Source organism: Hippocampus comes, unplaced genomic scaffold (assembly GCF_001891065.2).
Source record: "Hippocampus comes isolate QL1 unplaced genomic scaffold, H_comes_QL1_v1.1 scaffold174, whole genome shotgun sequence".
NCBI lineage: Eukaryota > Metazoa > Chordata > Actinopteri > Syngnathiformes > Syngnathidae > Hippocampus > Hippocampus comes.
The window spans coordinates 893,378-921,340 of NW_017805983.1; the positions used below are offsets into that span (position 1 = coordinate 893,378).

General features: G+C 42.8%; 1 protein-coding gene across 3 annotated transcripts in view; it reads left to right on the forward strand.

Moving 5' to 3' along the window:
* Nucleotides 1-15,782, forward strand: part of LOC109528703 (receptor tyrosine-protein kinase erbB-4) — a 168,366-nt gene extending 152,584 nt beyond the window's left edge. For 2 of the 3 annotated variants that reach the window (XM_019891625.1, XM_019891627.1), the window contains exons 21-27: nucleotides 5,397-5,558; nucleotides 7,538-7,613; nucleotides 7,784-7,930; nucleotides 9,298-9,395; nucleotides 9,513-9,683; nucleotides 12,494-12,776; nucleotides 13,843-15,782. In XM_019891625.1, the coding sequence (XP_019747184.1) occupies nucleotides 5,397-5,558; nucleotides 7,538-7,613; nucleotides 7,784-7,930; nucleotides 9,298-9,395; nucleotides 9,513-9,683; nucleotides 12,494-12,776; nucleotides 13,843-14,654 (1,749 nt within the window). In that variant the 3' untranslated portion in view covers nucleotides 14,655-15,782. The remainder of the gene's footprint in view (nucleotides 1-5,396; nucleotides 5,559-7,537; nucleotides 7,614-7,783; nucleotides 7,931-9,297; nucleotides 9,396-9,512; nucleotides 9,684-12,493; nucleotides 12,777-13,842) is intronic. The other variant, XM_019891628.1, reaches the window with a different exon arrangement.
* Nucleotides 15,783-27,963: the final 12,181 nt, after the last annotated feature.

Consider the following 27,963-nt stretch of genomic DNA (forward strand, 5'->3'; position numbering starts at 1 on the left):
TTTTTTTTTTTTTTTTTCGATGTCGAAAAGCGTCCTCAGCTCAGCGTCCAGTAAGAATTCCGGCGATTCTCGACTTCAATTGAAAGATATTAGCTCGCCAGTAGGTGACCGTTGTGTGTTAGGCGTGCGTTTGAGTTTGTCTCCGGCTGCTGAGAGCAGCGATGGAATGGTTAGTTAGTCAGGAGGTGATCGTTCGGGCAACATTCAGCCCAGCCAGTGTCACGCATGGCAAAATACACGGTTAAAATACACATGTTCACCCTATTGAGACCAGTTGTTATGGTGGAAACTTTGGCCGCTTTGCGGGACGGGAAAATATCATCAGATCGGAATGAAATTTTGCACAGAACCTTGTACCATAGTATCGACAAGAATTCCGACCCGGCCCGACGAATCCGACAAACTTTTTTTTTTGCCATGAAAATGTGGACCACCCTAATATATATATATATATAAAACATTTATTGAGTCGCCCTGCGATTGGTTGGCAACCGGGTCATGGTGTCCCCCGCCTACTGCCCGAAGACAGCTGGGATAGGCTCCAGCACCCCCTGCCATCCTTGCGAGGATAAAGCCGATCGGAAAATGAATGAATGAATGAATTTATCGCGTATAAATATACTTTACCATAAGGACATCAATGTTGAAAAAAAAATTTGATGATTGAAATGGAGTCATGAACCTTAAAAAGCCTGGACAAAGTTCAAGAGGAGAAAACTAGGGTCCACAAAAATCACAGTTCTTTTGTAATTCTAAAATGGCCAATGAAATGTAATGGTACAATTTTAGAAAAAAATTCAAGTTAAAGCTGAATTTGTAGTTTTTGTAGATTCTACATTTGAATCATATCTTGTTTGTAATATTTCATTTCAAATTCATCGTGATGTAAGTTCAACTTGTAACTGTAAATGTATTGACGTTATATCTGCAAAATGTATATTCTCCTTTAATGGCACGACATTGGCTCATGGAAATTTGCATCATTTCGCCATTTGGGAAGAATGTTTGTGCCCCGCAAAGTCTTCAGCGCTTGGGTGAGATTACATCTGACTAATAATACAAACACATATTCTACATGACCCCCTCACAGCCCGTACTGTCGCTAAATGCTTTACAGTCAAATACCTATCTTAGCTTGATTGATAGGTGCTTTCTTTTTTCTTAGCTGTCTGACTCAAGGTCGAGTGACTGCAGAGCAAATGGGCGGAAACCTTCACTGCAGAACCACAGCTCACATTCACCGACAGTTCATTAACCAGCCAGCGTTTTGGCGCTCAGGGAAATAAAACCAGACAGGACAGCACATTTTCAAAACTTATTTCCCTCTTCTGCTATATTCTGAAAATTGCTCTCATGCGCTTTTCGAATCTCATATTTGTACATTTTTCGTAACAGTATTTTTGCCCGACACCTAATTAGCATTACTTCTAAACTGCGACGCTCACCATCTCTGTGGGCTTCCCTTCCGTTCTATTGCACGTAAAGTCCTCAGGACGTGACAGACGACCACCTGGGCCACCTGGGCTGTCCCGTTGTGCGGTTGCTTATCGCACCGGTGCCAGTCCTCGCCGTGCAGACAGGCTCATATTGCTCACATTGTTCGAGTCCGCAGAAGGGGGAGGGCTGTGAAAGGGAGATGGATGGGGAAACCACAGCCTCGTCTCCTGGTTTGAAATTAAGCATCCTGCCATTCATGGATACTGTGCAGGCATAGCCATGCATCAGCTCGCATTATTAGCTTTATGTTGCCTTGGCAGGAGTGATAGAAAAAAAGAAACTTTGCGAGTAAATTCTCGCTAAAGCAGTAACAATGTGGCTTCCTCCCACGGTCCAAAAACGTACAACTATTCATTTTTGCTCAAAAAGTAAAGTCAAAGTTCAAATTGACCCTCCTATTATCCTCAAATCTTATCAACACATTTTTACCCTTGGGGACTATTTGACACCAGGGATATATGGCTTCAGAAAATGATGTACAGGAATCTGTTGACCCATTTTTTGTGTCAGGCACTTTGATTATTTGTTGAAAACATAAATACCCCCTTGATGGTAACATTTATCACTAAGTTGACCTGTCCTAGCGCCACCATCAGATCAAACATTTTCATGTTTAAAAAGTTTTCATTCAAATCTGAAATTTTCTGACCACCTTAATAGCCACGAGAGGATCAAACTTATTCGCTTTGGTGGTGAAATGACCTTTACTGTAGCACCACCATCAGATCAAAAACTCTGTTTTAGAGTTCCGGTCTTGAAAATCTTTCATCCAAGTCTTTTCTAATTTGGGATGCGCATTCATGACTCTGACAGAGTAAACCATACTGATTAATGTTGGGAACCTCTCTTCTCGTCATGAACATGTTTTCATATTTTTATTTCTTTTTTTTTTTTGTCACATACCAGTATTTGTCTCACTCATAAAGTCTCACTCACCCTTCCTGTTTTGTTAGCCGTGCTTGGTACCGGTAGTGGTAGAGTTTGTTTTTTTTTTTCTCTCTTGTGTGTGTGTGTGTGTGTGTGTGTGTGTGTGTGTGTGTGTGTGTGTGTGTGTGTGTGTGTGTGTGTGTGTGTGAGTGAGTGACTCTTGCCACGTTTCTCGCCCGCGGTTTGTACCAATGGAGGAGTTTGGGTGTTTGTCTCTGTCAGTATGTCACCCACAATCGCTGCAGCAGCTCTTGTAATGTACCCTCTTCTCTCAGTCTGAGATTTCACCTGTGCATTACCCAGCTGCTCCAGAAAAGTCCTCCTTCCAAATCTGATGCCATATTGGCAGGTTTACTTAGCTATTGTCGAAATGGACAGCGTCCACGAAATGCAGCCAAGCACTCATTGACAGTCACGTGAGGGCCTGGAATATTATCATATGATCTTTCCATTATTGGAGTGGATCGTGTCTGCTGATGGTTGAGAGACAACAGGAGGGTCAAAAGTCTCATTCATCAGATGAGAATGCCTCAAAATCATGGTCCTCAACACAATCCTCTGTCTCGGACGCATTCTCCTCTGTATCACTTTCACTGGCAAAGAGCTATTCCAAAACGTCACGGACGGTAAACGTTTTCCCAGAGGACATTTTCAAGTGAGAGAGCACGCAGATTGCAGTACAAACAGAGCACAATGTGGAATGATTTGGGTAGAGGGCTGTTATGCGAACTTCTATATGTTTGCTGATCCCTTTTTTCGCATGAACTACCAATGTCCTTGTGGGGAAACTATCAAAGTTGTTGCAGAAATAGTTATTGTCCCCACCCCCTGTAATATATCAACTCTGCACCTATAGGTGTGGGGATACTAGGTCACGAACTCACAGACAAGTTGACAAAAAGCAGTCAAAACAGCTCAATTTGACCCCTGAGGATCATCATTACGTGCAATATGTGTTCATTGAAAACATAGCATTGTGATAATTTTATGCTTAATCAGTTGTCCCCATCAAATAAGGAAAAGCAATGAAATATAGAACAAAAACTGATAAGTCAATTATTATTTTTGGAACGATTAAACATTGAATGGGGTCAAATTGACCCCAGGGATAAGAGGAGGGTTTAGCTCCCCACTTGGCAACGTTTATTATATAGCATCTCTTTCCCTGCTGTGCCAATTTGTTTCCATGGATGCTTTTACACCTCACCAAGACTCATCTTTCCAATTTTTTCTCCTCACCGGAGAGGAGGCGCCAGCCGGTTGCTTGCCACCCATGACCTTGCGTGGTACCAGCTTCAGAAAGAGAAATCAACCCCGTTGGAAAGAATAACCTGATTTTTCTACCTGCGTGCTTGGTCACCATTAGGTCAGTGGAACACACTGTATCCTTTCTCCAGCCGTTAAGCTGGAGAAAGGATGCAGTTTGTTCGTTTCAAAAGAGCTCAGCAGTGTGCTGCTAACAAGTAGCTTCATAAACTCATCTTATTTCCCTCTTGAAGGGTCTATCAACAATTCTTCATTTTCATTGTACAGCGATACATTCCAAATCCAAATTGTTTAGCACACATGAGTTTACTTGAAAGGAATCTGAAAAAGAGAGACTATATCTGTGTCACGTTCAGCAAAGTGGTTCCATGATCAGGACAAATAATGGCAGTGTCGGTGGGCTCATCGGTTGATGATCCTGATCATTTGAATCAGGGAGAGATGGAAAACAAGCATGAGAGTTTGAGACCCCTGCTCTATTGGGACGCCACTGTTTACCGCCGAGAGTGGCTGAAAGTTAATTGGCTCCTTGAGCTGCTGTACATTTTGCTGTCAGTGCGGTGGCCTCCCCTCATTGCCCCGTCGTGTTTAGTCGAAGTCTATTAATGCACTGTGTGGCCCATTGATTCCGAATTCCTCACAATGTCTGCATCGGGGATAAATATCGCTTGGCGCAGTCGTCTTCCGGCTTATTGTAATCAACATGGATATTGATCGCCTGCCCGTGCTCCGTTTGCCGTAATTTATTTTAAATCCACTTTCAGTAATGGGGCACATTTTGGCAAAGAAAGAGGCTTCATAATTGTGAGCCTCCTAACAGGGAACGGTGGACAAGCGAGCTGCAAGTGGTGAAATATATCTTTCTTTGGAGCATAGGTGGTCCCTGTCAGTGTGTCTGTCTCGGCAAGGCCGGGCAGATGATGGATGAGGGTTCATCTCGCGGTGGGCCAGCCGTCGATCGATTTTATCCTCGCATTTGTCTGGGGAAGAGTCAGTGCGATCTCGCTTGCCACGTCGGGCATCTCAACACAATATGGCTTGACGTGTGCGCACATGTCTTTTCCCCGTCAGTGATGAGTCTCATGCGCCAATAGAAGCTTAGCTGACTGTGTTTGCTGTCTGATGAGCACGACTGTCTCCCACCACTCCCCTCGTGGAGGTGTTTTTATTGATCCACCTGCAAAGTGGCGTCAACTTGTTTCACATCTTGGCTCAAGCACTTTCATTGGCCCCGTTGGCCTCGCCTGGATGCACTCTGATTTCTTCAGCCAAGAACACATGTATGTGTCAGGCATGCACGAATTTACCCCTCTGCAATGGTCTGTTTCGTTTGTTCGTGTGGCAAAAGGCTCTTTGTGTGTGCGTCATTCATACAGCCCATTGAGCCACAAATGGAGGCTGCATCCCTGCTTCTGTCCGTCTAACGTTTGTTTTCTGGTGTAAACAAGCTTTGCACGCCACATCTTCAATGTGAAGCTATTTGAAAGACACTGGATGTACTTGCTCAGTCATCGTGAGAACAACTGAATTGAGTCTTTGCAAAGTCACACCGACTGAATCGATTAAACCTAAACATGCACATACAGTGCAGGTGTCTTGAGAAGACGCCACAGGTAAGACAATGCAGATGCTTTCAGTTTAAGTGCATTATATCGTGATTATTGTTTCCATGAGATCGTATAGTTTGGCTTCTTCTTTTCCCTCAGGGAATGATGTACCTGGAAGAAAGGCGACTGGTCCACAGAGACTTAGCTGCCCGCAACGTCCTAGTGAAGTCACCCAATCACATCAAGATCACCGACTTTGGCCTCGCACGGCTGCTGGATGCGGACGAGAAGGAATACAACGCAGACGGGGGCAAGGTCAGTGTAAGTCTGTTGTGCTTACCCTTATCCACACATTTCCGCACACAGCTCATACAAAAATGTTTGATAAAAGTGGACCATGTATCACTGACTGTAATAAAGGCCCAAATCGTTGTTGGTGACTGAGAAAACAAGAATCTTCCAGAGAGAAGCACAATAAGTACTCATCCAGAAGTGACAATGCTTTTGATTTATTATCTCTCCGACCTAGGTTAAGTTTGTGTGCAAATTCCTTTTTACAATTCCAGCTACATCCGCCTAGAGTTTTTATCCTACTGAACATTCTTCCTACGTGCTCCCAACATGTTGAGCCACACAATGGGCATGTTAAAAGAAAGGATAAAATGTCCACTACTTAATCTGGTCTGATTTAAACACAAAGGCGGCAGTATGTGCAGGCTCCATAGCGATCGTGTGTAAGCAACTTTCATCCCAATTCAGATTGTCCATTTGCCATATCTTCATTCAAAATGTCATGAATGTTAAATTGTTGTCGGTTCTCTTATGATCTGGTTGAATTGAACATACTTTTCTCGGGTCTGGTTACAGAAAATAAATGGGATCTGGTTTAAACATTATAAAATGTTTCTTTTGCTATTAGGATGCCAGATTGTTGACACGTTGATGACACATCTCATAAAGAATTAAACCTCAGATATCAGATTTTGCATTTGGAATTCAAATGAAGGAACAGCTTTTCATTCCAAACAACCAAGTGTGACACATGCAGGCTTGTGTAATTGCAGGTTTGTTGTCTTTATTAAAAAGGAATTGTTGTGGCCGTTCTGGCCCGCACAGCCCGCTGTAAACAGGCCGTCTGTTTAGCTCATATGCGGCAAATAAGATAAGATAAGATAAGAAAACCTTTATTAGTCTCGCAATGGAGAAATTCCCAATACACAGCAGCAAAGTTATGAAAGGAACAAGTAGAACAACAAAATATAGGAGCTGCTGGAAAGGCAATTAAAATATTCATTGATTTTTGTGCTGTAATTGATAAAGAAGCTTTACCTTCAAAAGATTCAATTATTAATTTAAGAAAAGGTTTAAAAAAACTTTTAGATTTACTATGTCGTTAATCTATTACCCTACAATTCACCCTCATCTAATGTTGAAAAAAAATCACGTTGATTATGTTGTGGGTCATTTTGACCCGTACTATAAAAATCTACACAAAATAGTCAAAAAACAGGTTACACCAGTAACAACTTTGTTTAAGATGATGTAAACATTCAGAAAAGAGACAGACAACAGATTTTTAATCCCAACAGTATATTTAAGAACGGTTTAGTTGAAGTTTTTCCATGTGCCGCCCCCACAAGCCATGCATCCATCCAGCCGCAGACCGTTCAACAACACCGATCTCCCCGCTGAACAAAGCGGGGCTGTGAAAAATGCTGCCCATTACAGGCACAAGACACAAGCGCCCCGGGACTGTCCAGCAACTGGCGCCGACATTCCTACCAGTCAAAAACAGTGCTGGTATACCCATGCAGCCGAGAAGGCGCAACCACCAAGCACAGAGTCTCCTCCTTGATGAATGTCGTGGCCAAAAAATGCTGAAAAAAGTCCACATCAGGTCCACACGACGTAACAACAAACACAAAGTGACAAAACAAACACAAAAACAACAAAAAAAGCAAGGCTCATGAGAGCACTTGCTGACGGCTGCCTACTCGGGCGCCATCTTGACAAATGACCAACACCATCTCATTTAGCACCTTAAAAAGCACACGCAGGATTCACAATTGCTGGTTCAGGTTGAAGCTAATCGCTCACCACACTTGAGTAATATTGAACAAAGCGGCACTGCCTGAAAGCACCGTCAATATGTCAATAGCTCACAAACGGCCATTGAAAGGATTGGGCAACTGAGGCTAAAGCAGATGAGATCACCTGCAATTCAGGCTGTAAATAATCCTGTGTCAACATAGGTGTATTTTTTTCCCATCTCACCTTCGAATCTCTGTTTCCCTCCTCAGATGCCTGTTAAATGGATGGCTCTTGAGTGCATCCACTACAGGAAGTTCACCCATCAGAGTGATGTGTGGAGTTATGGTGAGTGCAGGGGAGCTAAATGGATTAATCATCTTTATTCATGTCAGCCTTCCATATGCTCACACCCGTGGGCGAAATAACCCAGAAACCCGTTTGTTCTCTTTTTGTTGTTTGTATTTACGCTTGCACTGTCCTATTGATGAGTCTCTTTTTGCCCTTGCATCCATCAGGAGTGACCATCTGGGAGCTAATGACGTTTGGAGGCAAACCATATGACGGCATATCAACGAGGGAGATCCCAGACATCCTAGAGAAGGGAGAGCGGCTGCCGCAGCCACCCATTTGCACCATAGATGTCTACATGGTCATGGTCAAATGTAAGAAAACACCATTAAGTATCATTTTAGAAAAATGTGCTAAAATACCTCGTTGGTAAGGGCCAGAGAGTCACATTTCAGAAAGAATAAAATGCAGCTCGTCTGCTTCCAGACTAGTGTACTGGACTGATTCAGGCTTTGGGCCTCGCTCCACTCTTGGTTCGTTTTTCAAGAAACAGACATGAGAAATGTCGGATGATGCGATAAAAATGATCAGATGCAAGGCTGTGCACACCATGCAAGCTCATTTCGTTTTTCATTTGGACCACAAACTCCAGTGCTTCTTTGATCCAAACCATGCATTGCTTCTTTTGGCCCACATTCTCCCATGGTTTAATTCACAACATGGGAGATGTTGTCCATGGCTTCAGAGGGATCTGCCAGTCCAGATTTCCAGGAGGTAGTCAGACATTTACAAAAGCCAGTCCAAGATTTGGGCCCTGCCAGCTATTAGCAGCTTGGCCGTCCCTCACTTCGCACTTGCCTGGTGGTCGCCTCACACAATAATGGTGGAGTGACTTTTCTCTTGGCAGCAAGTACCTGACATGAACTTTTCTCTCCAGCGACTCTCTATTTTCGCACTTGAAATACCAACAGAAAAATGATATGACTCTCAGAGCATGACATCAAAACATATTCCCAAGATGAAAATGTTAATTCATTGGAAATGTCATACTATCTAATATTTATTCACCAGATGCAAAAGCAGCACTATTGGCTTATGACAGCTCAGAAGCAACATTGCCCCGCAGCCTTTTAGCCTTACAGCAATGCCAAAGGACTTCTACTTCCTCCCTGCCTGCTTGTGGAGAATAAAAAGTAATAATCTTATGTATGCGTGTCTGGGCCCATTTTATTGTAAGGACCAGATCCGCATTGGTTCGTGACCCACAGAGATTCCTTCGGGTGGATCTGTTACATCTGACCTGATTATTACATTTGAAACAATTGTGTTTATCTGCCAGCAGCACCCTGAACCTCACTCCCTCCATCAGCATTCCCAGAGATGTAATTAAGAAACACCCAACAAAGTCAGTAACTGTGTGTGCTTTCTGTCTAATGAGAACGGACACAGCAGCTGGCCTTTCACTTCACCTTCAGGGGTTTGCTTTGTGTATGCCAGCTGTGGCCTCATGGAGGGAGAAGTGGGTCGAACGCAACGAAACCTGTTTCTCCCTTACCTAATTTGCCACTTTGGGTTGTCCTTGAGCGAGGCCCTCAATCGGGCTCAGGCTGGCAATCTGGCATTCCCGGCAAAGACCAGATGGGCTGCCACCGGCCCAAATGTGCAGCCCATTTGGTGTTGGAAGATGATCAGGATAACAGATAATATCAGCCCTCTGCTCTTCATTCTGGTTCCTGTCCAGGCTGGATGATTGATGCCGACAGTCGGCCCAAATTCAAGGAGCTTGCTGCTGAGTTCTGCAGGATGGCCCGGGACCCACAACGATACCTGGTCATCCAAGTAGGTTTGAATGAACAGAGCTCACACAGAACAGAGCTACGTTATTATTAATAATAATTTATCGTGCTTCATAGTCATACGTATGGCCCTCTTTTTTGAAAACTGGGACTTTTTCAGGGAGATGATCGGATGAAGCTGCCCAGCCCCAATGATAGCAAGTTCTTCCAGAGCCTCCTAGATGAGGAGGATCTGGATGACCTGATGGATGCTGAGGAATACCTGGTGCCCCGAAGTTTTGATGCAGCTCATCCGTCATACCCAACAAGACCTCGTGTTGACTCAAACAGAGTAAGCCCGCCTCTTAAAAATATAAAGTCTGATCTCTAATCTTTTTACCATAGTCGACATAGTCTCATGACAATTTTAGTGTCAACTCCCCCACGCCTCCTCCTCCAACATATAAAACCTGCTTTACATTCTTTCTCATCTTTGACCAAAATTCTGAGGTGTCCGGTTGCAAAGTTTTTCACAGGGCAACGATCCCAACATCAAGGATGATTCAATATGATTCAAGTACCGTATTTTCTGCACTAAAAGGCACATGGCACCTAAAAGCATTCAATTTTCTCAAACGCTGACAATGCGCCCTATAATCCGATGTAGAACGGACACAGCAGCTGGCCTTTCACTTCACCTTCAGGGGTTTGCTTTGTGTATGCCAGCTGTGGCCTCATGGAGGGAGAAGTGGGTCGAACGCAACGAAACCTGTTTCTCCCTTACCTAATTTGCCACTTTGGGTTGTCCTTGAGCGAGGCCCTCAATCGGGCTCAGGCTGGCAATCTGGCATTCCCGGCAAAGACCAGATGGGCTGCCACCGGCCCAAATGTGCAGCCCATTTGGTGTTGGAAGATGATCAGGATAACAGATAATATCAGCCCTCTGCTCTTCATTCTGGTTCCTGTCCAGGCTGGATGATTGATGCCGACAGTCGGCCCAAATTCAAGGAGCTTGCTGCTGAGTTCTGCAGGATGGCCCGGGACCCACAACGATACCTGGTCATCCAAGTAGGTTTGAATGAACAGAGCTCACACAGAACAGAGCTACGTTATTATTAATAATAATTTATCGTGCTTCATAGTCATACGTATGGCCCTCTTTTTTGAAAACTGGGACTTTTTCAGGGAGATGATCGGATGAAGCTGCCCAGCCCCAATGATAGCAAGTTCTTCCAGAGCCTCCTAGATGAGGAGGATCTGGATGACCTGATGGATGCTGAGGAATACCTGGTGCCCCGAAGTTTTGATGCAGCTCATCCGTCATACCCAACAAGACCTCGTGTTGACTCAAACAGAGTAAGCCCGCCTCTTAAAAATATAAAGTCTGATCTCTAATCTTTTTACCATAGTCGACATAGTCTCATGACAATTTTAGTGTCAACTCCCCCACGCCTCCTCCTCCAACATATAAAACCTGCTTTACATTCTTTCTCATCTTTGACCAAAATTCTGAGGTGTCCGGTTGCAAAGTTTTTCACAGGGCAACGATCCCAACATCAAGGATGATTCAATATGATTCAAGTACCGTATTTTCTGCACTAAAAGGCACATGGCACCTAAAAGCATTCAATTTTCTCAAACGCTGACAATGCGCCCTATAATCCGATGTGCCTTATAGTGCAGAAAACATGGTAATCAGCCCTCACATAAAATCAGCCGATATTAGCCCTTTCCAAAAATAATCAGAATTAGCATCAGCCTCAAAAACATCCATTAAGACTGCCCTAAATTGAACTATTTTAATGTCACCCAAGGACAAATATGCAGGAACATCAATTAAATATGTCCCCAAAAGCACAGAAATACATTTCTTTTTAAAAACTCATCTCAACCCTTAACACTTGACATTTACATACTGTACAAAAAAACACCAATAACGTCCAGTTATCTGGCGCAATCATATTCCTACGTTTCAGTACAACTTGTGTTTTGATGCCTGCAAGAGAAAAAGGAAAAACTCGCAATAAATATCTTAAGTAAAGCCACACCGGCATCCCAGACTTAAAGTGTACCTGTGTTGGTCCGAAAGAAAAAAAATTAATGGTTTATCAAAGACAAACTGCATCCAATCCAAAAATGTCTTTTGGGTTACACTGCTCATATTAACTTACACCTGCAGCCATACTTGCCTGCAAGAAGTGGAGCCATGACGTTTCGGCGTTGAAAGCCGTCCTGACCCGGTCGTCTCTCCAATTCAACGCAGCTTTCTTGGTCAGATTCTGATGACTCTGAATGAGTCTCACTCTTTTCCAGAGCTGTGCGATCAGTTGTGTATTCGACCATACTGGTTTCTCATTTTGCTTATCTTGTGAGTTCTGGCCTCTAAGTTCAATGGATATGTTCAGTTGTCAATTTGCGGTCAAAGGATTCCTGCTTCATTTGAAAGTGTCGCTTTGTGTTTCTCAATATTACTTTGATAGATACAATCCAGTAACAACTAGGAGCCAATAAGTGAGTCTGAAACAATTCTTCAAAGAACAAAGCAGAGATGGTTTAAGGAGGAGGAGAAGAATAGATAGAGCAATATAACCCTGGAATGTTCTCTCCCTTGTTGTTTTGTTTGTAGCTGCACTTCCTGTAATTACTAGTGTAGCATTTGCAGTTGGTGTGAGCGCAGAGGAGTGGGTCAGGGTTAAATAGCCTGCAGCAAGCTAACAGAGCTCCACAGGAAACCCTATGCTCCGCATGTCATGTTTTGTTTTCTTGTGGGGTTTTCGGTTCTTTTTCCGAGGCTCAGGTGTGTGAATTGTTGCACTGCCTGGCTGCCCCTCACGGTCCCTTAAGGCTGATGACGGCACCCGCAGAACTTTTCACAGAATTTTACTTTTGATTGGCAGCTGCACAGGTTAAAGGTATCACACAGTTCTAACGGGGTTCTTTTTTTTTTTTTTTTTTTTTGAAAACTGTACATCTAAATGTACTGTAGGTTTAATGCTCTACTTATTGTATAGAAGCCTCATTCAGGAACATTTTCATGAATTTGTCGAATCACCATAAAAACGTTCCTGAAGTAAATACTAATGTATTGAAAATATATTTCATATTACTGTCAACCTGCCTAATCCCCGCTCCCACACCTCTACTTCACCCTGTCTTCCCCAGAACAAGTTTGGCTATAGGGAAGGAGGGCCAAAACTTTCAGACGGTCTTCTGTCAGGGGCCCAGGCCAGTGTGAAACAGGAAGCCACCGGAAGCCAGGGGCACACCCTGGAGGACCAGCGTTGCAATGGCAATGTACAGAAGAAGAATCTGAACCAAGCAGGGAGTGGAGACAACGCGGGACAGAGGTACAGCGCTGACCCCACCATCTTTCTCGGCGAGAGGGTTTTCAGGGATGAGGATGAGGACGGATACATGACCCCCATGAAGGACAAGAGCTTTTCAGGTACTGAGACAAAAAACACACAGCGAGGATGAAGTTTCGGTCTTGGTATAGCAAAACTCAGATCAGCTTTCCAAAGGAAGCACTGCCTGACTAAAAAGACAGTCAAGTGTGGTCGAAAGAGTGTGCGTCTTTGACAGATGCAATTTATTCTAGGATGTACAGCAAAGACATCAAACACATCAAGAGGGAAACAGACTCACTGGCCGCCAACTCAGCAGCCGCTCTCCAGTATAAGAATCAAAGGATTGCCTGTTGAGGGCTTTTAGTTTGTGAAAAAAAGAATATTTGGGAAATTATTTAAAGCAAATTAGGAAAGTATGCAGTGTCTCATGTGGAAATACTGCCCATCTGCAAGAAGCAGGCTGAGGAAATATAAGCTCAACACCTTTTTCTTTTCTCATAGCAGACTACTGAAAAGGTGATCTTTTGTAGTAAATTCATAAGTCTTTTTTTTTTCCCACATTTTATTTCTGCACATGGATTAACACTATTTGACGGTGGTGCATGTCAGCCTCTGATCATAATTCAACCCATCAACCCTGTTCTCCTGCTGATGCCTTTGATTTTTGAGCTTCTCAAAATATAACAAGGCCTGAGGCATAATGCATCTGATGCGATGTCAAGGAGCGCAAGAGTGGGCAAAATCAATAGGTTTCACACCCCGCTATAATAGCGCTTGGAAGTAACGAAGAGAGGTCCTTTGTTGGCATTTCAGCCCCCGGCAGATGGAGTTTGCAGTGCCAAAGAACTTCTGGCAAGTTGCCTGTCTGGTCCTGAGTGGCTCCCATTATCACCATTATCATGTCCCCTTCCATCTTCTTTGCTCATTAGCAAGTGACCTAACTCTCTTTTCTTCTTCTTCCCCTCTCTCTCTCTCTCTCTCTCTCTCTCTCTCTCTCTCTCTCTCGCTCTCTAACACTCATCTCATACTCATTTCTTTCAGCTTTGTATCCATTTTCCCCCCCGTTTTAATTTCTGACAATATTACTAGTTTATCTGCCTTATACTTTCAAAATCTCCTCCTTTATTTCTTTCCTTCCTTCTTCTTTTCTGATGTGTGCTACAGAATCCCTGAATCCGATTGAGGAAAACCCCTTTGTGTCACGGCATAAAAATGGGGAAATCCATGCGTTGGACAACCCAGGCTACCACAGCACACCCAGCAGTCAGCCCAAAGGAGAGGACGAGTACATCAACGAGCCCCTCTACTTCAACACCTTCCACAGCACCGCAGAGAACCTGCGAAGAAACGGTCTGCCCGTTCCCTCCCAGCCTCCCTCTTCCGCCTCAGTCACCACCTCAGGGTCCCACCTCCCGCTTAGCACCCAGACCAACCTGCCCCACTACCCTCTCCCCATAGCTCAGCTGTCACCATCTGGTATGTCCTGCCACCACGGTACACTGACCCACATCCTCCACGCCCACCACACCGTCAAACCTGCAGGACAAGCTGGCATTCCCGGTGGCGTTTCCACCGGTCAGAGCCAAACAGGAACGACTGCCCTGGCTTCGGTGTGCCAGTCAGGTGTCCCGGCCACCGCAGCCTCCATTGGGCACGGCAGCCTGCCAGCCTACCAGACCCACGCAGCCTTGCAGCCTGCCAGCCTGCTGAAACATGGTGGACAGACAGCAGGTAAAGCCGCTGGGAAGAAGCTGAAGGTAACTTTTGACAATCCGGAATACTGGCAGCATAGCTTGCCGCCCAAACCATCTGACGGCACCCAGAGTGGGTCCACCAATGCTAAGCTCTACTACAAGCAGAATGGACACATACGGCCGGCAGTAGCTGAAAACCCCGAATACATGTCTGAGTTTTCCCTGAAATCTGGCCCAGTTCTGCCGCCTCCTCCCTACCGGCAAAGGAATACCGTGGTCTAAGTTGACCCTCAATGTGACTCCAGCCTCGAGAAACTTCTTCAGTTCCCCAAACAGAGCCACCACAAACTCCTCTGCCTCCCCCAATCTATTCAAGACTGTAGCAACAACGGACCCAAACCAAGCAGACCAAGTTTAAAGTACGTTTCTGTGCTGTAGATACAAACTGTGATCTCAGACACAGAGATTGTGGAGGAAATACCACACTGTTGCGGGAGTTATGGTCAATTCCTGCAAAACACCTGGTGTCTGAACCTACTGCCAGCAATTCTGCTGTGTCCATTGGAAACGCCCAGCATAAGCTTTTTGATTAGTTTGATTTTTTTCCCCCAATACATAACGATATTTACACTCACATAAGTGTTTGACACTAACTAACTCAAGAAGGACTTGAAACAAGCTTTCACTTGGCTCGAGGAAGGAGAAAGAACAAACAAAATGGAGGAAACAAAGTCTCAAAGCTGATTAGTCAAGTGCTCATATTTTTGTGTGTAGTAATTTTCCTGTATTGTAGATCGTTTCATCGAAAAAGTGAAAAAAATGCAGAGGCTAGGCTAATGACATCCTTTTAAAACATCCCTAAAAAAATTGTAGAGAGAAGCAAAGAAAAATCTTTAGCCTGTGCCGGCCAAAGCTGTGCAATAGAAATTGAAGGACCAGTGTTCTAATGTGAATGTAGAGAAAAGTTGTACATACAAAATCAAGTACTGTACTATATTTTTGAACCTGTAAAGACAAAACAGTCTACAAACATGCAAGACACGCTACGCTGAAATACTGCAGTATATTTTTACACAGAAGCATCACATGTTGCCATAGCTTCTTAACAATTAGTGTCAGAAGTCATTAGCCATTTTTGGGCCATGAAATAGCATTTGGTAACTTATCTTGGTATTCAAAATAGACATTGCCTTGCTTTAAGGTAATTGAACCACTTTTCTCATCTTTGCCAGACCGAAAAAGGCAAAATACTAATTAGACTGTAAAAGCAATTATACACCAATATTGTCAGATATAACACAGGTCACAAAAATGTAAGTCTTCTTAATTGAGAAAATTCTAATTCAAAATTTCTAATATTCAAGTTCAAGTTCAAGTCAACTTTATTGTCAAATGTGCTACATGTGCAACATGCAGCACAGATGAAATTTCTTTCCTCAGGAGAGAGAGGAGCCGCTGCGGGTGCCCGCGCCGCCATCAAAAGAACAGTTAACATAAAATGACAAAATAATACAACACAACACAAATAATACAACACAACACATAAGAAATAGACAGTCGTGCAATCTTAACCGCTTTTTCTGCATACAATTTGTTGTTTGAAGCAGTTATAGATGAAAGAGGAGCAAATCCAAGTGTCCTTTCACCAGTGGATCAAAGACGTCATGCTGAAAATGTGCACACGTCTGCTACAAGTTTGAAAAGCAAGCAAGAAGCTGGAGCGTCCATTGACGAAAAAGAGATTGGCTCACATCTTCTGTCCCATGTAAATCCGCTTCAATTCCAAGCTACGACACCCAATTCCACATATGCATCGGCGCTCTGCGCTGACGCTCCTTTCTTCTCATCGTCGGCTCCTCAAGCCATCCATCCGTCCAGCCGCAGACTGTTCAACAGCACTGACATTCCCGCTGAACAAAGCGGGGCTGTGAAAAATGCTGCCCATTTCAGGCACAAAAAAACACAAGCGCCCCGGGGCTGTCCAGCAACGACAGCCAGATGGCGCTGACATTCCTCCCAATCAAAATCAGTGCCGAAAAGGCAGCACGCATGTACCAGCGCATGTGGTGTACCACCACCAAGCACCGATTCTTCTCCTTTGATGAACGTTGTGGCCAAAAAATGCTAAAAATAATCTACAGCAGATCCACACGACGTAACAACAAATACAATGTGACAAAACACAAAAACAACAAAAAAGCAAGGCTCTTGAAGAGCACTTGCCGACGGCTGCCTACTCGGGCGCCATCTTGGGAAAAAGTTTTATTATTTATTAAATGTTGAAATGGTTAATAAAGCGGGAAAACGAAATAACTATTTCTTTAATAATAATTCAAGTCTATGGCCTTCTGAAGGAAAACATACAAAACTCAGACTACTACTGTGCATGAATCCACTGGTTGTGAATAAGGATATGTTGACCATCGCAAACTAAAACAAAGGAACTTTATGGAAAGGTTTCATTCATGTAGAGGTGACAGCGTCAAAATGACATGGGTTCACACGGACCTGCAAAAACAGCTGTAATTGCTGTAATATGCCAATAAGTGGTACTGTTACAGTATTGTGCAAAGTAATACCTCGTGCTGCTTGCCCTTCCGTATTTATCCCAAACTGTCTTGATCTTGAACTTGGTCACACATTGAACACTTGCCATGCACACGCTTGTTCTGTGTTGTCACAGTTGTTCAATATGTACATGGTAACATCCACTGGAGACCTGGTTTCAGTATTTGCATTTCTGAATTTCAAAAACATCCTTGTCATGAAGATAAATGGCCAAAACATTTCATGGTTTTTATCCATTTAAGTAAAAAAATAAGAATAATAATAATAATAATACAGTATTCTGTCAATGTGCCTGTGGGCAAACCGACACTCAATGCTCCTCTATCATACAGCCAATAATTGGTCTTTCTTCTGCCAAGTCATGCGGAACACATTTCAAAGGAAAGGCGTCAGGCTTGCCAAGTTTTATCGTTATTTTACTTCCCTTTTGGAGGACCTACTTTGTCACTGGATCGGCTCATCTTCTGGGGCTCCCGTTGTTTATTTATTTTGTGCGTTTTTCAAATGCACGCACGCGCGCGCGTGTGTATGTATGTGTGTGTGTGTGTGTGTGTGTGTGTGTGTGTGTGTGTGTGTGTGTGTGTGTGTGCGTGTGTGTGTGTGTTCAAATCCAAACTACCCCATGAAGCACTTTAATCAAAGGTGGATGTGGAAAGATACTTATTCCAGAAATATCCAACTTGTTTATCTGCTTGTTCACCACTTGAGAACTCGGAGCATTAGCAAAGATCAGTGGCACTATGTCGGCCAAGAGTTCATGAAGGAAATCCTTTTGGGGTTTGATCGGTTTCAAGAATCTTCTCTTTAAAGTGTGTGTGTGTGTGTGTGTGTGTGTGTGTGTTCCCAACAGTAGTCATAATCTTTCTTTGATGGTGCCATGATTTTTTAATGAAGGAGTATTTTGTAATCCCGTTTGGAGCTGCAATTCATTGAAATGGAGACAGTATTTAATGTCGAGTGTGAAATATTTATAGCACGTTTGAGTTTGTTTAGACTGCGCAATGGAAGTAACCGCAAAATGTGGGTTTCAAGGAAAGAGGAAAAAGGGACAATTTTGATTTTAAACAGACATCTATCTCGATGTACTTTTGCCCCAAATCATTGCGCAATGTTGATGTTTTGAATCAAAAGTGAGACTGAGGGCACTGCTGGCCTCCCATGTTTCCTCTCTGCAGTCTGGAAAACTTCTTCACCTTCTTCTCGTAACCGAAACTCCTCACTGAAGCAATAATTTCCTCTCCTGCCCGTCTCCTATTTTCAGAATTCATCGCCAGGTTGATCTCCATTCTACTACGCTCTCAAACACACATACTTCTCGGTTTTGTTTGCATCATATCATCCCCCTTTTGGCGTCTCCTATATGTTATCCGATCTCCTCCCATGGTTCCTTTCACGCTGTGTGATCACCGTCCATGTTTTCTTAAGCCCAAGTGAGCAAGTTCTCTGTTGCACGTGGTATCCGTATCTTCTTTCCTTTAAGTCATGTAAACTTCTTTCATGTTTCCTTACCCGGATGTGATTCACTTCCATGGTTACTTATTCTAAAATTTCATCTGCTACCCTGTTTCTGAGACATCATTTCTTTTTGTTTCATTCACGCCATGCGATCTTTCCAATTTCCTTCACACCATTGGTTCTTGTTCTTTATATGCCAAGGTGTAAAGCTATTAACGTACCTTTGTATCTCTGATGACGTTACTGACCTTTTAAGAGTTGTTTTTTTTTTTGTTCGTTTGTTTTTATTTGTTTGTTTGTTTTTTTCATCTTTAGCACAAACTGAAAATCCTGATTTCTTGCTACGTATACTATACAATGTATAATCTTGATTCCTCTGTCATTTGGGGTGTTTTTTCCCCAAGGTATCTTGCGTTCTGCTAATTATTTAATGTTCGGTTATTGTTGTTGTGTGAACAGTAATTGCACAAATCACTGCTGTTTGAGTTCATTTCCCAGGTCAAAAATATAACTGCACATAATCTTTGGGGTATCTCACACGCTTCAAATGTGAAGAGTATTTTTTATAAAAGCACTAAAATAACAATGGACAATGGAGAATTGTAAATAGGGTGGTGTTGCTTTGGCGTTTTACTCTGTTTTCTCCTTCTGCAGTTTCCTCCTGCTTATACCGAGTGTACACACAATTTGCTTTATGTGATTTTACCTTTTGACAAACGGGGGCGGGGCGATATTTAATGTGCTTGTTAACCCTTTCTTGCAAGTGGAGTTTCTCCCTTCAAAATGAAAAGGTGGGCTGCCAGCAAACCACCAGAAACTGGCCCTCTCAGTTGTTTGGGAGCCAAGTCCCACATGGTCCTCTTTTGAATGGCCCGGCGCAACCTGTTTTCTCTTCTGCATGCTTCGAGCGGGGACAGAGTTCAGAGAGGCCGTTGCCAATAACTTAGCTTTGTCCCTTTATCCTTTCTGTGTTCTTTGCAGATCATACCCAAAGCTTTGTATCATAAATGTACTGTTCCTCATGTTTGCTACATGAATCTGTCAAAAGTATATTTTTAATTTAATATAAATAAAGATGAATTCTGTAAGCATTGTGGACAATGTCAGTGATGCTGCATCTTCAGCAGAGATTCTTCTCGGTCGGAGATGCTCTTGAATCCCCAAATCTGATGCGGCGTTTCCTCGCTTTGCACGCCACCCTGCTGACTGCAAATAGAGCATAAAATGAACGTATGCACTTAGGCGAAGCGCTTTAATGATCAAATTTAACAGATGGTGTCTTTAATTAAGAGCATCTAAAATGACGTGGCATATATCCTGACCCAACTTCTGGGGATGCAGAAGTTTTGCTCGGGGCGAGATGTTGCGCTGGCGTGCTCAAAAGGACTTGCAGATGAAGACCAACTGCATCAAAAGGTCCGCAGCGTTCTTGCATCTCCACAAGGCTAATGTGAGGATACAACACGTTGCTCACGTTTTTCCTCTCATCCCGCGCTGCGCTGAATCCACTGTTTACCCCAAGTGCTGCTTATGTAAACGGGCATGGGCAACATTGTTTTGCAATGCCTTACTACATTGCACTGCACTCTCAGGCTTTCATTTCACTCATAAATTATCCAGTACTGTCCAATGGCTGAATATGAGCCTTCTGAAGTCACCGCTATTAATACTAATAAGGCAGGGGAGTTCTTTAAGTAAACACTGTTTATGAACAGAAATCGTTCTCTTCTTCCTCCTTCTCTCCATTAGTTTCCCTCACTTGAGCGCTGAGATTCAATTAGCAGGCACATTGAATTTCTCCATCCTAGTTTAAAGAGAAGCTCTCTGCCATTTTGCTCACATAGAGCTACTTAATCCAAATCCATATTACGTCTGCCAGCTTTAATCACGATCACAAAGTTTCCCATTTGCTAAAAGAAAGAGCCAATACTTCATGATCGCTTCCTGGTGTCATGAAAAGTTGCCTGAGAAAATGAAACACGTTTCCCAAAAGGACATCACCAACAACAGAACTGTTCATTCAAATCACCTCAGTGACATTGGTGCAATGATCTCTTTACTTACAGAATGTACCATTTCAAAATTCCAAATGTCACCAGGACAATGGCAACTGTGTGTAATTGATCGTGTGATTCTCCAACAATGTCAAGTGTGTACGCGTGTTTTGGAATGATGCTAATGCCAGATCAACGATCTCAACATGATCCATTGCGGTTTTTAGTTTTTGCATTCCAATAACATTTTAGTTGGTTCATTTGAGTTAGTCAGTTAATCTTGGCTCTGTTATGCTGCATCCATAATATACTAAAATTATCAACCACTTTTATCTCCTATCATTGGGCCACTGTTCACCAGGTGTGCCTTCACGACACAACAAAGTGCATTATTCATGTCATTTCCTTGGTCCATTCTTAAAACATGTACCAGTAGGTCTGTCATTAAAACAATATATACCTCTAAATCCAAAGTATTGTATTTAAATCAAGGAGACAGCACCAGCATGTGGATTCCTTGTGTGCACAACATTCTTCGAGTATATAAAAATATTTGACCTAAAAATGCTGCAAATATTTCAAAAGGCTTAAATTATTGACTAAAACATAATATCAGAAGTAGTCTTGTTTTCATGACATGCAGGCTGTTTTGCAGTTTGATCTTTGTTTTTTCACTGACTAGTGTCAAAGCTTGTGGAATACCCGCTTCACGCCTGAGGCTGAAACAAAGTTCTGGAGGAAAAATGGACCCACAGATAACATTCACGGCATTTTCATCCAGTCCGTAGTAGAGAAACCATTCAGTCTGTGTGTGCTGTCATGACCCGACATTGAAATGCTGTGTCGAGTGCACTGTGCCAACGGGCACTGTGACACCCAATGTGAGAGTTTTAAAGATGGGCAGCGAGGTGGCTTGCTGAACGTTCAGTGGGGGGTCATTCCAAAGAGAGGGACCAGCAATGGAAAAAGCTTGATCCCCTCTGAGCCTCCGTTTAGTTCTTGGTACCTCTAATAGTGTCTGGTCCGCAGGTGCATAAGGAGCGGAGGGGCTCAGAGAGGTAAGGTGGGGTGAGGCCATTTAAAGATTTGGAAACAAATAGGATCATGAAAAGAACTCTAGAATGTATAGGGACCCAGTGAAAGATGCCAGAGTAGAAGTTATGTGCTCCCTCTTATGAGTACCAGTCAAGAGGTGAGCAGCAGCATTCTGGACCAGCTGGAGACGATAAAATGGAGGATTGGCTGATTCCAAATTAAAATGCATTGCAGTAATCCAGCCGGGAAGTGACGAATCCCTGAATTACTATTTATTACTATCGGATGTACAGTACAATGGCCACTGGGAGCCAACTCCATCACTTATGGCTTCTTTTCATTGAAATCCAAATAAATGTAGTGCCATCCAGATCTTGATTTCCTCCAGACAGGAAAAAAGTGGGCTCAATGAGAAAGGGTCTTTTTTGCTCAGCGAGACATAGATCTGACAGTCATCCACATAGCAGCGGAAAGAAATACCATGTTTCCTTAAGATGGAACCCAATGGGAGCAAATCCAATGAGAATGGCAGTGGCCCCAGAATTGAGCCCTGTGGAACACCACACAACAGTGGAGCGAACTCAAAAGGTTCTGTCAGCTAAATAGGACCCAAACCACGCAAAGGCACTACACTATCGCCAGTGCACACCAGGTGCTGCAAACGAGCTAACAGAATACTGAGATCCACTGTATCAAATGCTGCAGTTAAATCCAATAAAACCAGACACAGACAGTCTCCAGTGTCATTTGCCAAGAGGATGTCATTAAAAACTCATAACAGGGCTGACTCTGTACTATGCATCATCTTGAAACCTGACTGGAAGACCTCCAAGACGATTTTAATTGCAGGTGCACCACTTTTTCCAGAATTTTTAAAATGAAAGGCAGCTTGGAAATGGGCCTAAAATTTGACAGTACATCTTTATCAAGGCCAGGTTTCTTGAGCAAGGGTTGCACCACATTATGATAAAACTGTTTGGGAACTACACCAAAAGACAGACTGCTGTTGATAATGACCAACACCGATGCACCAATACTCGGGAGAACCTCCATAAAGAAATGCAGAGGAACAGAGTCATATGGGGAGCCAGATGGCTTTGTCTGGCAAACCACATCCTCTAAAAACGTCAAGGACATAGCTTTAAAATAATTTAACATAGCAGACCATGGAACATGGACAGAGGCATCAAATGTGGAATTTGAAACAAGAATCCTAGCTGTAGAAACCTTTTCAATGAAAAACTGAAAGGAATCAGTTGCACATTTTGGGTGAAGAGTCTCAGCAAATAGGCTGAGGGGATTTAAGTACAGAATCATTATTCAATCAAATAGTACACATGGGTTTTGACGTTGGCCTGAATTAGGTTTGATAAATGTTCGACTGAAGAAGGTGCTGTGATTTTGTGTTTAGAGAATTTTAGGGGAAATTATCACATAAGCCTTTCAGAAAGCTAAATGCATGTTCATCAAAGGCTTCCTGCCCTGTTGCTCAGAATCACTTGTTTCATAATAACATATAATAAATCATCCTGGACAACAGCATCCACTAAATCCTTAACATTTAGAGATGCCTGGAGACAAGCAGGTGTTCCAAAGGAATTATAACCAAAATTTGTCAACCAAAATGATGCTAAGCAAGATGACAGAAACCATTGGAGAAGGTTCAGTACTGCTCGCAATGATTTCTAATCAACTGCTAAATCCGGCACCACATCATTTTTGCAATGTACTAAAGGAATATTGGCACCCAAACTACTATTATCATAAATTGACAAATGTGATGATGCAAAGGTTATTTATTTGACCCAACTATTTGTGTTAAATAGTGGATGTTGCTTTGCAGTTATACCTAATTATGAGAGTGCATGTCTGATTCAAACAAAATTGTTCCCATTGCGTGCTTCGGTTAAATTAATAACCCAAAAAGCTGGATCAGTTCCTTTTTCACCGAATTAGGCTTATTTTTTTACCCAACGGTTTTCACGGTTTCAAAGTTCTCCAAAAACGGAAATTTCTAAAAGAAATTACCCCCAAAAATAAATAAATAAATAAAATTAACAGGGCATTGTTTTAAGAGGTTAACAGCAATTTATTGTGACAAAAAATATTACATATTGAAGCTGCAATTAACCAGAAACAATGATTGCGATGAATACATTTATCTTTTAACATGGGCCTCCAAACATGAACTCAATGTTTTCATAACTAAATGAGGTAAGAACAATGCAGACTGCCTTGACAATCTGAATATCAGATTGCGCAGGCATGAGTAAGCATTTCCATGAAGTCCATCCTCTTTTTGGGACATGGCTGTGTGCTTCATACAACATGAAACAACTGATGGGGGCATTTTTCTCATACTGCCTCTGATGTTGCTGACACGGTAACTAAGAGAAAAAGTCCTTTTTGGTATATCTTACCCCTTGACGCATGTTGTGTGTCAAGAGGCAAGAGAACAATTTGAATTGTCTGACTAGAGCAATCGGAGTGTCTCCCGCTCCTGAGAAGCACTCACTTGCATGATGCGCTCATGTTTGCCTGCAGAGGAAAAGCCTCAGTAAGCAGTAGTTACTTTTATGTCCTGTAAAACTGGGTTTTAATTATCAGAAGCACCCAGGGCAACGATGAGCCTACCTCAGTGATGAATCAGGATGAGCGTGTGTATCAGCGCCGTCGTCTTTTACCCAAGCATTCCTATTCCCTCTCATGTCTTTGTAAAGTGTCAGCGTTTGTCACAGCAGCTCCTGCAGTATTAGAGTGTGCTTAGCTGAGTGTGCTTGTCACTCAAACATGATGTCTCAGCCAACGTTGACATTCAGACAGTGGAGTGCCACCACTGGAGTTGACAACCAATCACTCTTTGAAACACCTAATTACATGGCGATGGAGTGCGTGGCTGCTTCAGAACAACAACATTGTTCCGGTTGCTTCCAATCCAGCATCATATCCTGCTGTTTGGTCCATTCATCCAACTTTGAGTTGTTTTTCAGCTCCCAAAGCTGTTTCCTATTCCACCTAAGAAGGGATGAAAGAGTATCTGGTTTGTCAGTTACCATTTGAAAGCAGACTATTTCATTTACTGTTTCTCTTAGAGAGGGTGTTGTCTTTCGTCTTTTACCATCAAGTGTACCCTACTTCAGGAAAAAAATAGAGAAATACCATTTAAATAATTTGTTGAAGTAGTTGTAAATTGTCTATTTTTTTTAACTCAGTCCAATTGTTCATATTGTAACGCAGGTCCACATCGAAATTTCTCATTTGCTAAGGGTCCACAGGGTCATTGAGTCCTTTGTTTATTTATTTTTAATTCAAACTTGTTGCTCCAGGCGCGTTCCCATCTATATTTTCTAGATATTTTATTTCTATACCACCAGTTCTCAATTGAGTTGTAGGTAATTGGAGCCTGTTATCTTTGAGTGAGAGGCGGGGCATATTATTGAGGGATGGGGTAGGAAACTGCTTTTTGGTTGCCAATATGGCAGCGTGAAAATGTCATATACTCTTTCATATCTACCCCCAAGTGATTTTTCACTTTTAGCAGAAAGAAAATGAGTGCTCTCTGTGATGTATTAAGCTTGGTCAGGCTTCATGGACAATGCTGAGCTAGGCTGAAACGATAAACTCTTAGAGGAGCAATCAAAGCATCTCTGAACTCTGAGTGAAAATCAAGATTTTGACTTTTTCCACCTGAGATAATGAAGATGACACTAAAGTGTCCCATTTGATTACCACATATTCAGGGTGGGGTGGAGTTCATCTTGCCCCGACAACTGCTGCACTTCACCAATCCAAGTAGAAAAATAACACACCAACATAGAACCCACAAAAGATTAATGGGCTTTTAATGAAGGTCTCCTGGTTGGTTGTGTGTGCGTGCGACCCTCTCCTGATTACCACACATCACACAAGAAGCTTCTGACAGGGAGGTGGCAACTCTGATCACACATCTCTATTGGCGGACTATTTGAGAGTACCACTGGACGCATGTGTGCATTTAGCTCTTTTTGTGCGTGCATGTGTGTGTGCGTGTGTGTGTGTGTGTGTGTGTGTGTGTGTGTGGGTGTGTGTGTGTGTGTGTGTGTGTGTGTGTGTGTGTGCGTGCGTGCGTGCATGCGTGCGTGCGTGCGTGTGTGTGTGTGTGTTGGTTGTCAAGTGCCCGTGCAGTCTAATCGCTCATGTGCCGTCGGTCCGCATGAACTGACATGTAGCCAAAAGCAAAGAGACATGAAGACAGAGCGGAAAGCATCACTATGCAGCACGTGTGGCACAGTTTGTCCTGACCCTGTCTGGGGGCTTCGCCTCTCGGCTGATTCTAATGAGCTCCCTTGGGAGCACACTTGGGTGGCTGGCGTCCCAAAGAACCAGGAGGGGGCGAGGGAGGGAAGGTTTTTAAATCAATACGCCCACGCGTATTTGCATAGATGTCAGTACACCATTTACTTGGACGGGAAGGTGTTGGAAAAAATGTTCAGAACATAAAATATGTGCAGAAGAAAACATGTCATTAGCCCCTTGTAGTTGATGTGATGCTTCAGTATACAGTCAGAAAATCCATTTAGCACTGCAAAATAGCCCAAGAAAAGCAGATAAAAATGACACGAAAGCCAACAGCACACAGCGTCCTTGCGGGTACAGATAACCAAGCACCAACACAAAAGCATGTGCACAAAGTGAATTTGATGTACGGTCACTGATTTCAAATACTTAATACTGACATAATATTGACAAAACGTGCCAAATTTGACTGTTCCATCTACCGGATTCAGATTCAAGGATAACTAAGAGGTCTTGGCCACAAAATACAGATTCTTTAAGGCCATTCTACTGAATCGGTGCTATCTGTGACCCCAGGACGTGCAATTGTATAAATGCGCGAATTAACTGTAAAATACAAAGTACAAACAAACCGCTGAAGAATGCATATAACAACATTTAAACATATTCACAAACAAAACATGTAAAAGCAAAATTAAGGAAAAAAAAAGTACCTCTCACTTACTGAGAGTGAACTAGATTTTAAATGCTTTAAACCCCTTTTACGTTGTGGGGTGGGGGGGATTTAAACTGGGTTTACGTGCAAGTACACTTGGGGCTGACTTCACTTCTGTTGGCATCTTATTCCGTTTGCTTGCAACATAACAGCTAAATGCTGCTTTACCATGTTGGCTTTGAAACATGGTCACTAACTGACTCAGGTCCGCAGACCTCACAGCCCTACTGGTTAAAATCTATTCTATAGCTGACTGAGAGCCAGTGTACAGCCTTTTGAAAGTAGGTTCGCTCATTTATTTTTGTTGTACAGTATATTTCATGATTTTTCAACCGATTGACCGAATGGTTTTAAATCTCCTGATATCAACATTATTTTGAAAATTCTTTATTTTTAAAATGCAATTTTTTTCCTTGAGTCTCTTTAATGCACTGAGTGTCAGTACTCTTCTAGCCCAAATGCCATGTGGTTATAGCTGATGTATTTACTCATTTTATCCTAAAACCTCACTCACAAGTTGCCCGAGATGGGCCAATACGCATTATGAGTGCATTAACAGAAGTTGAAACAAGAAAGACATTTTCGTTTCTTTTCAGAGTTACGACAAGCAAATGGCACCGATCTGTGCAATTGCCCTAAAAGACATTAATATATACCGGTATATATATTTTTTAACTGAAGAATGGAAGTGCTATCTGGTCTGCCTTTTCGCCTTGAACTATTTCCATATGTGCAGGTGACACCAAACACTTGACGTGACGTAAACAATTTCCTTCATTGCTACCAAAGGTGAAGCGGCGAACGATCTGATCGAGTATTGTGGGTGTCAGAGGAGCTCATTAATATGTCACAATTCATTATCACAGCCTTGTCTTCTCCTCGTCTGAGTGCTAATGGAAATATCAATCATAGGCTTCCCTTCCATAACCTCTTCCACAAATGTTTGCGGATAGCAAAATAATTCCTCTTATAATGTATACAGCACTATATCTAAAGCATCGGTCATAATGTGTTTGACAGTTTGTGGTATCGCGCCTCTTTAAACAGTATAATCTATCATAGAAATATGTTTCAAACAAACAGAAAAATGAGTGAGCTTTTCATCTGTTATCTGAACAGATCATATAGCGTGTAGGATTGTCGTCTGCAAGTAGAAAATTCTGTCAATGAACGGCAATAGTGAAGTCTCTGTTTTTTTAATATGCTGCATTAAACTCTCCTTTTTTCCCAACGGGGTAAAGAGCCTAATGCGAGCAAGCGTCATCGACTGGGACAGCTCGATTGCAGGCATCGCGTCCCGGGGCCTCCTGCACACACATTATCTGTAATTTCTATTTTGTGTATCAATACTGTATGTGTTTCTTGTCAGGTGTGTGTCGGCAAGAGGAGGAACAGGCACACAGACAGCTCTGACAAGCAATTACACAGCAGCGGGTTGGAGGGAGGGACTCAGGATGAGCTGTGGTCGGAAGATTGAAAGACTCCAGAGGGTAAATGGCCAAAGGGAGGAACGTTTGAGACAACCACAGGCTTCACTTCAGTCCACCAA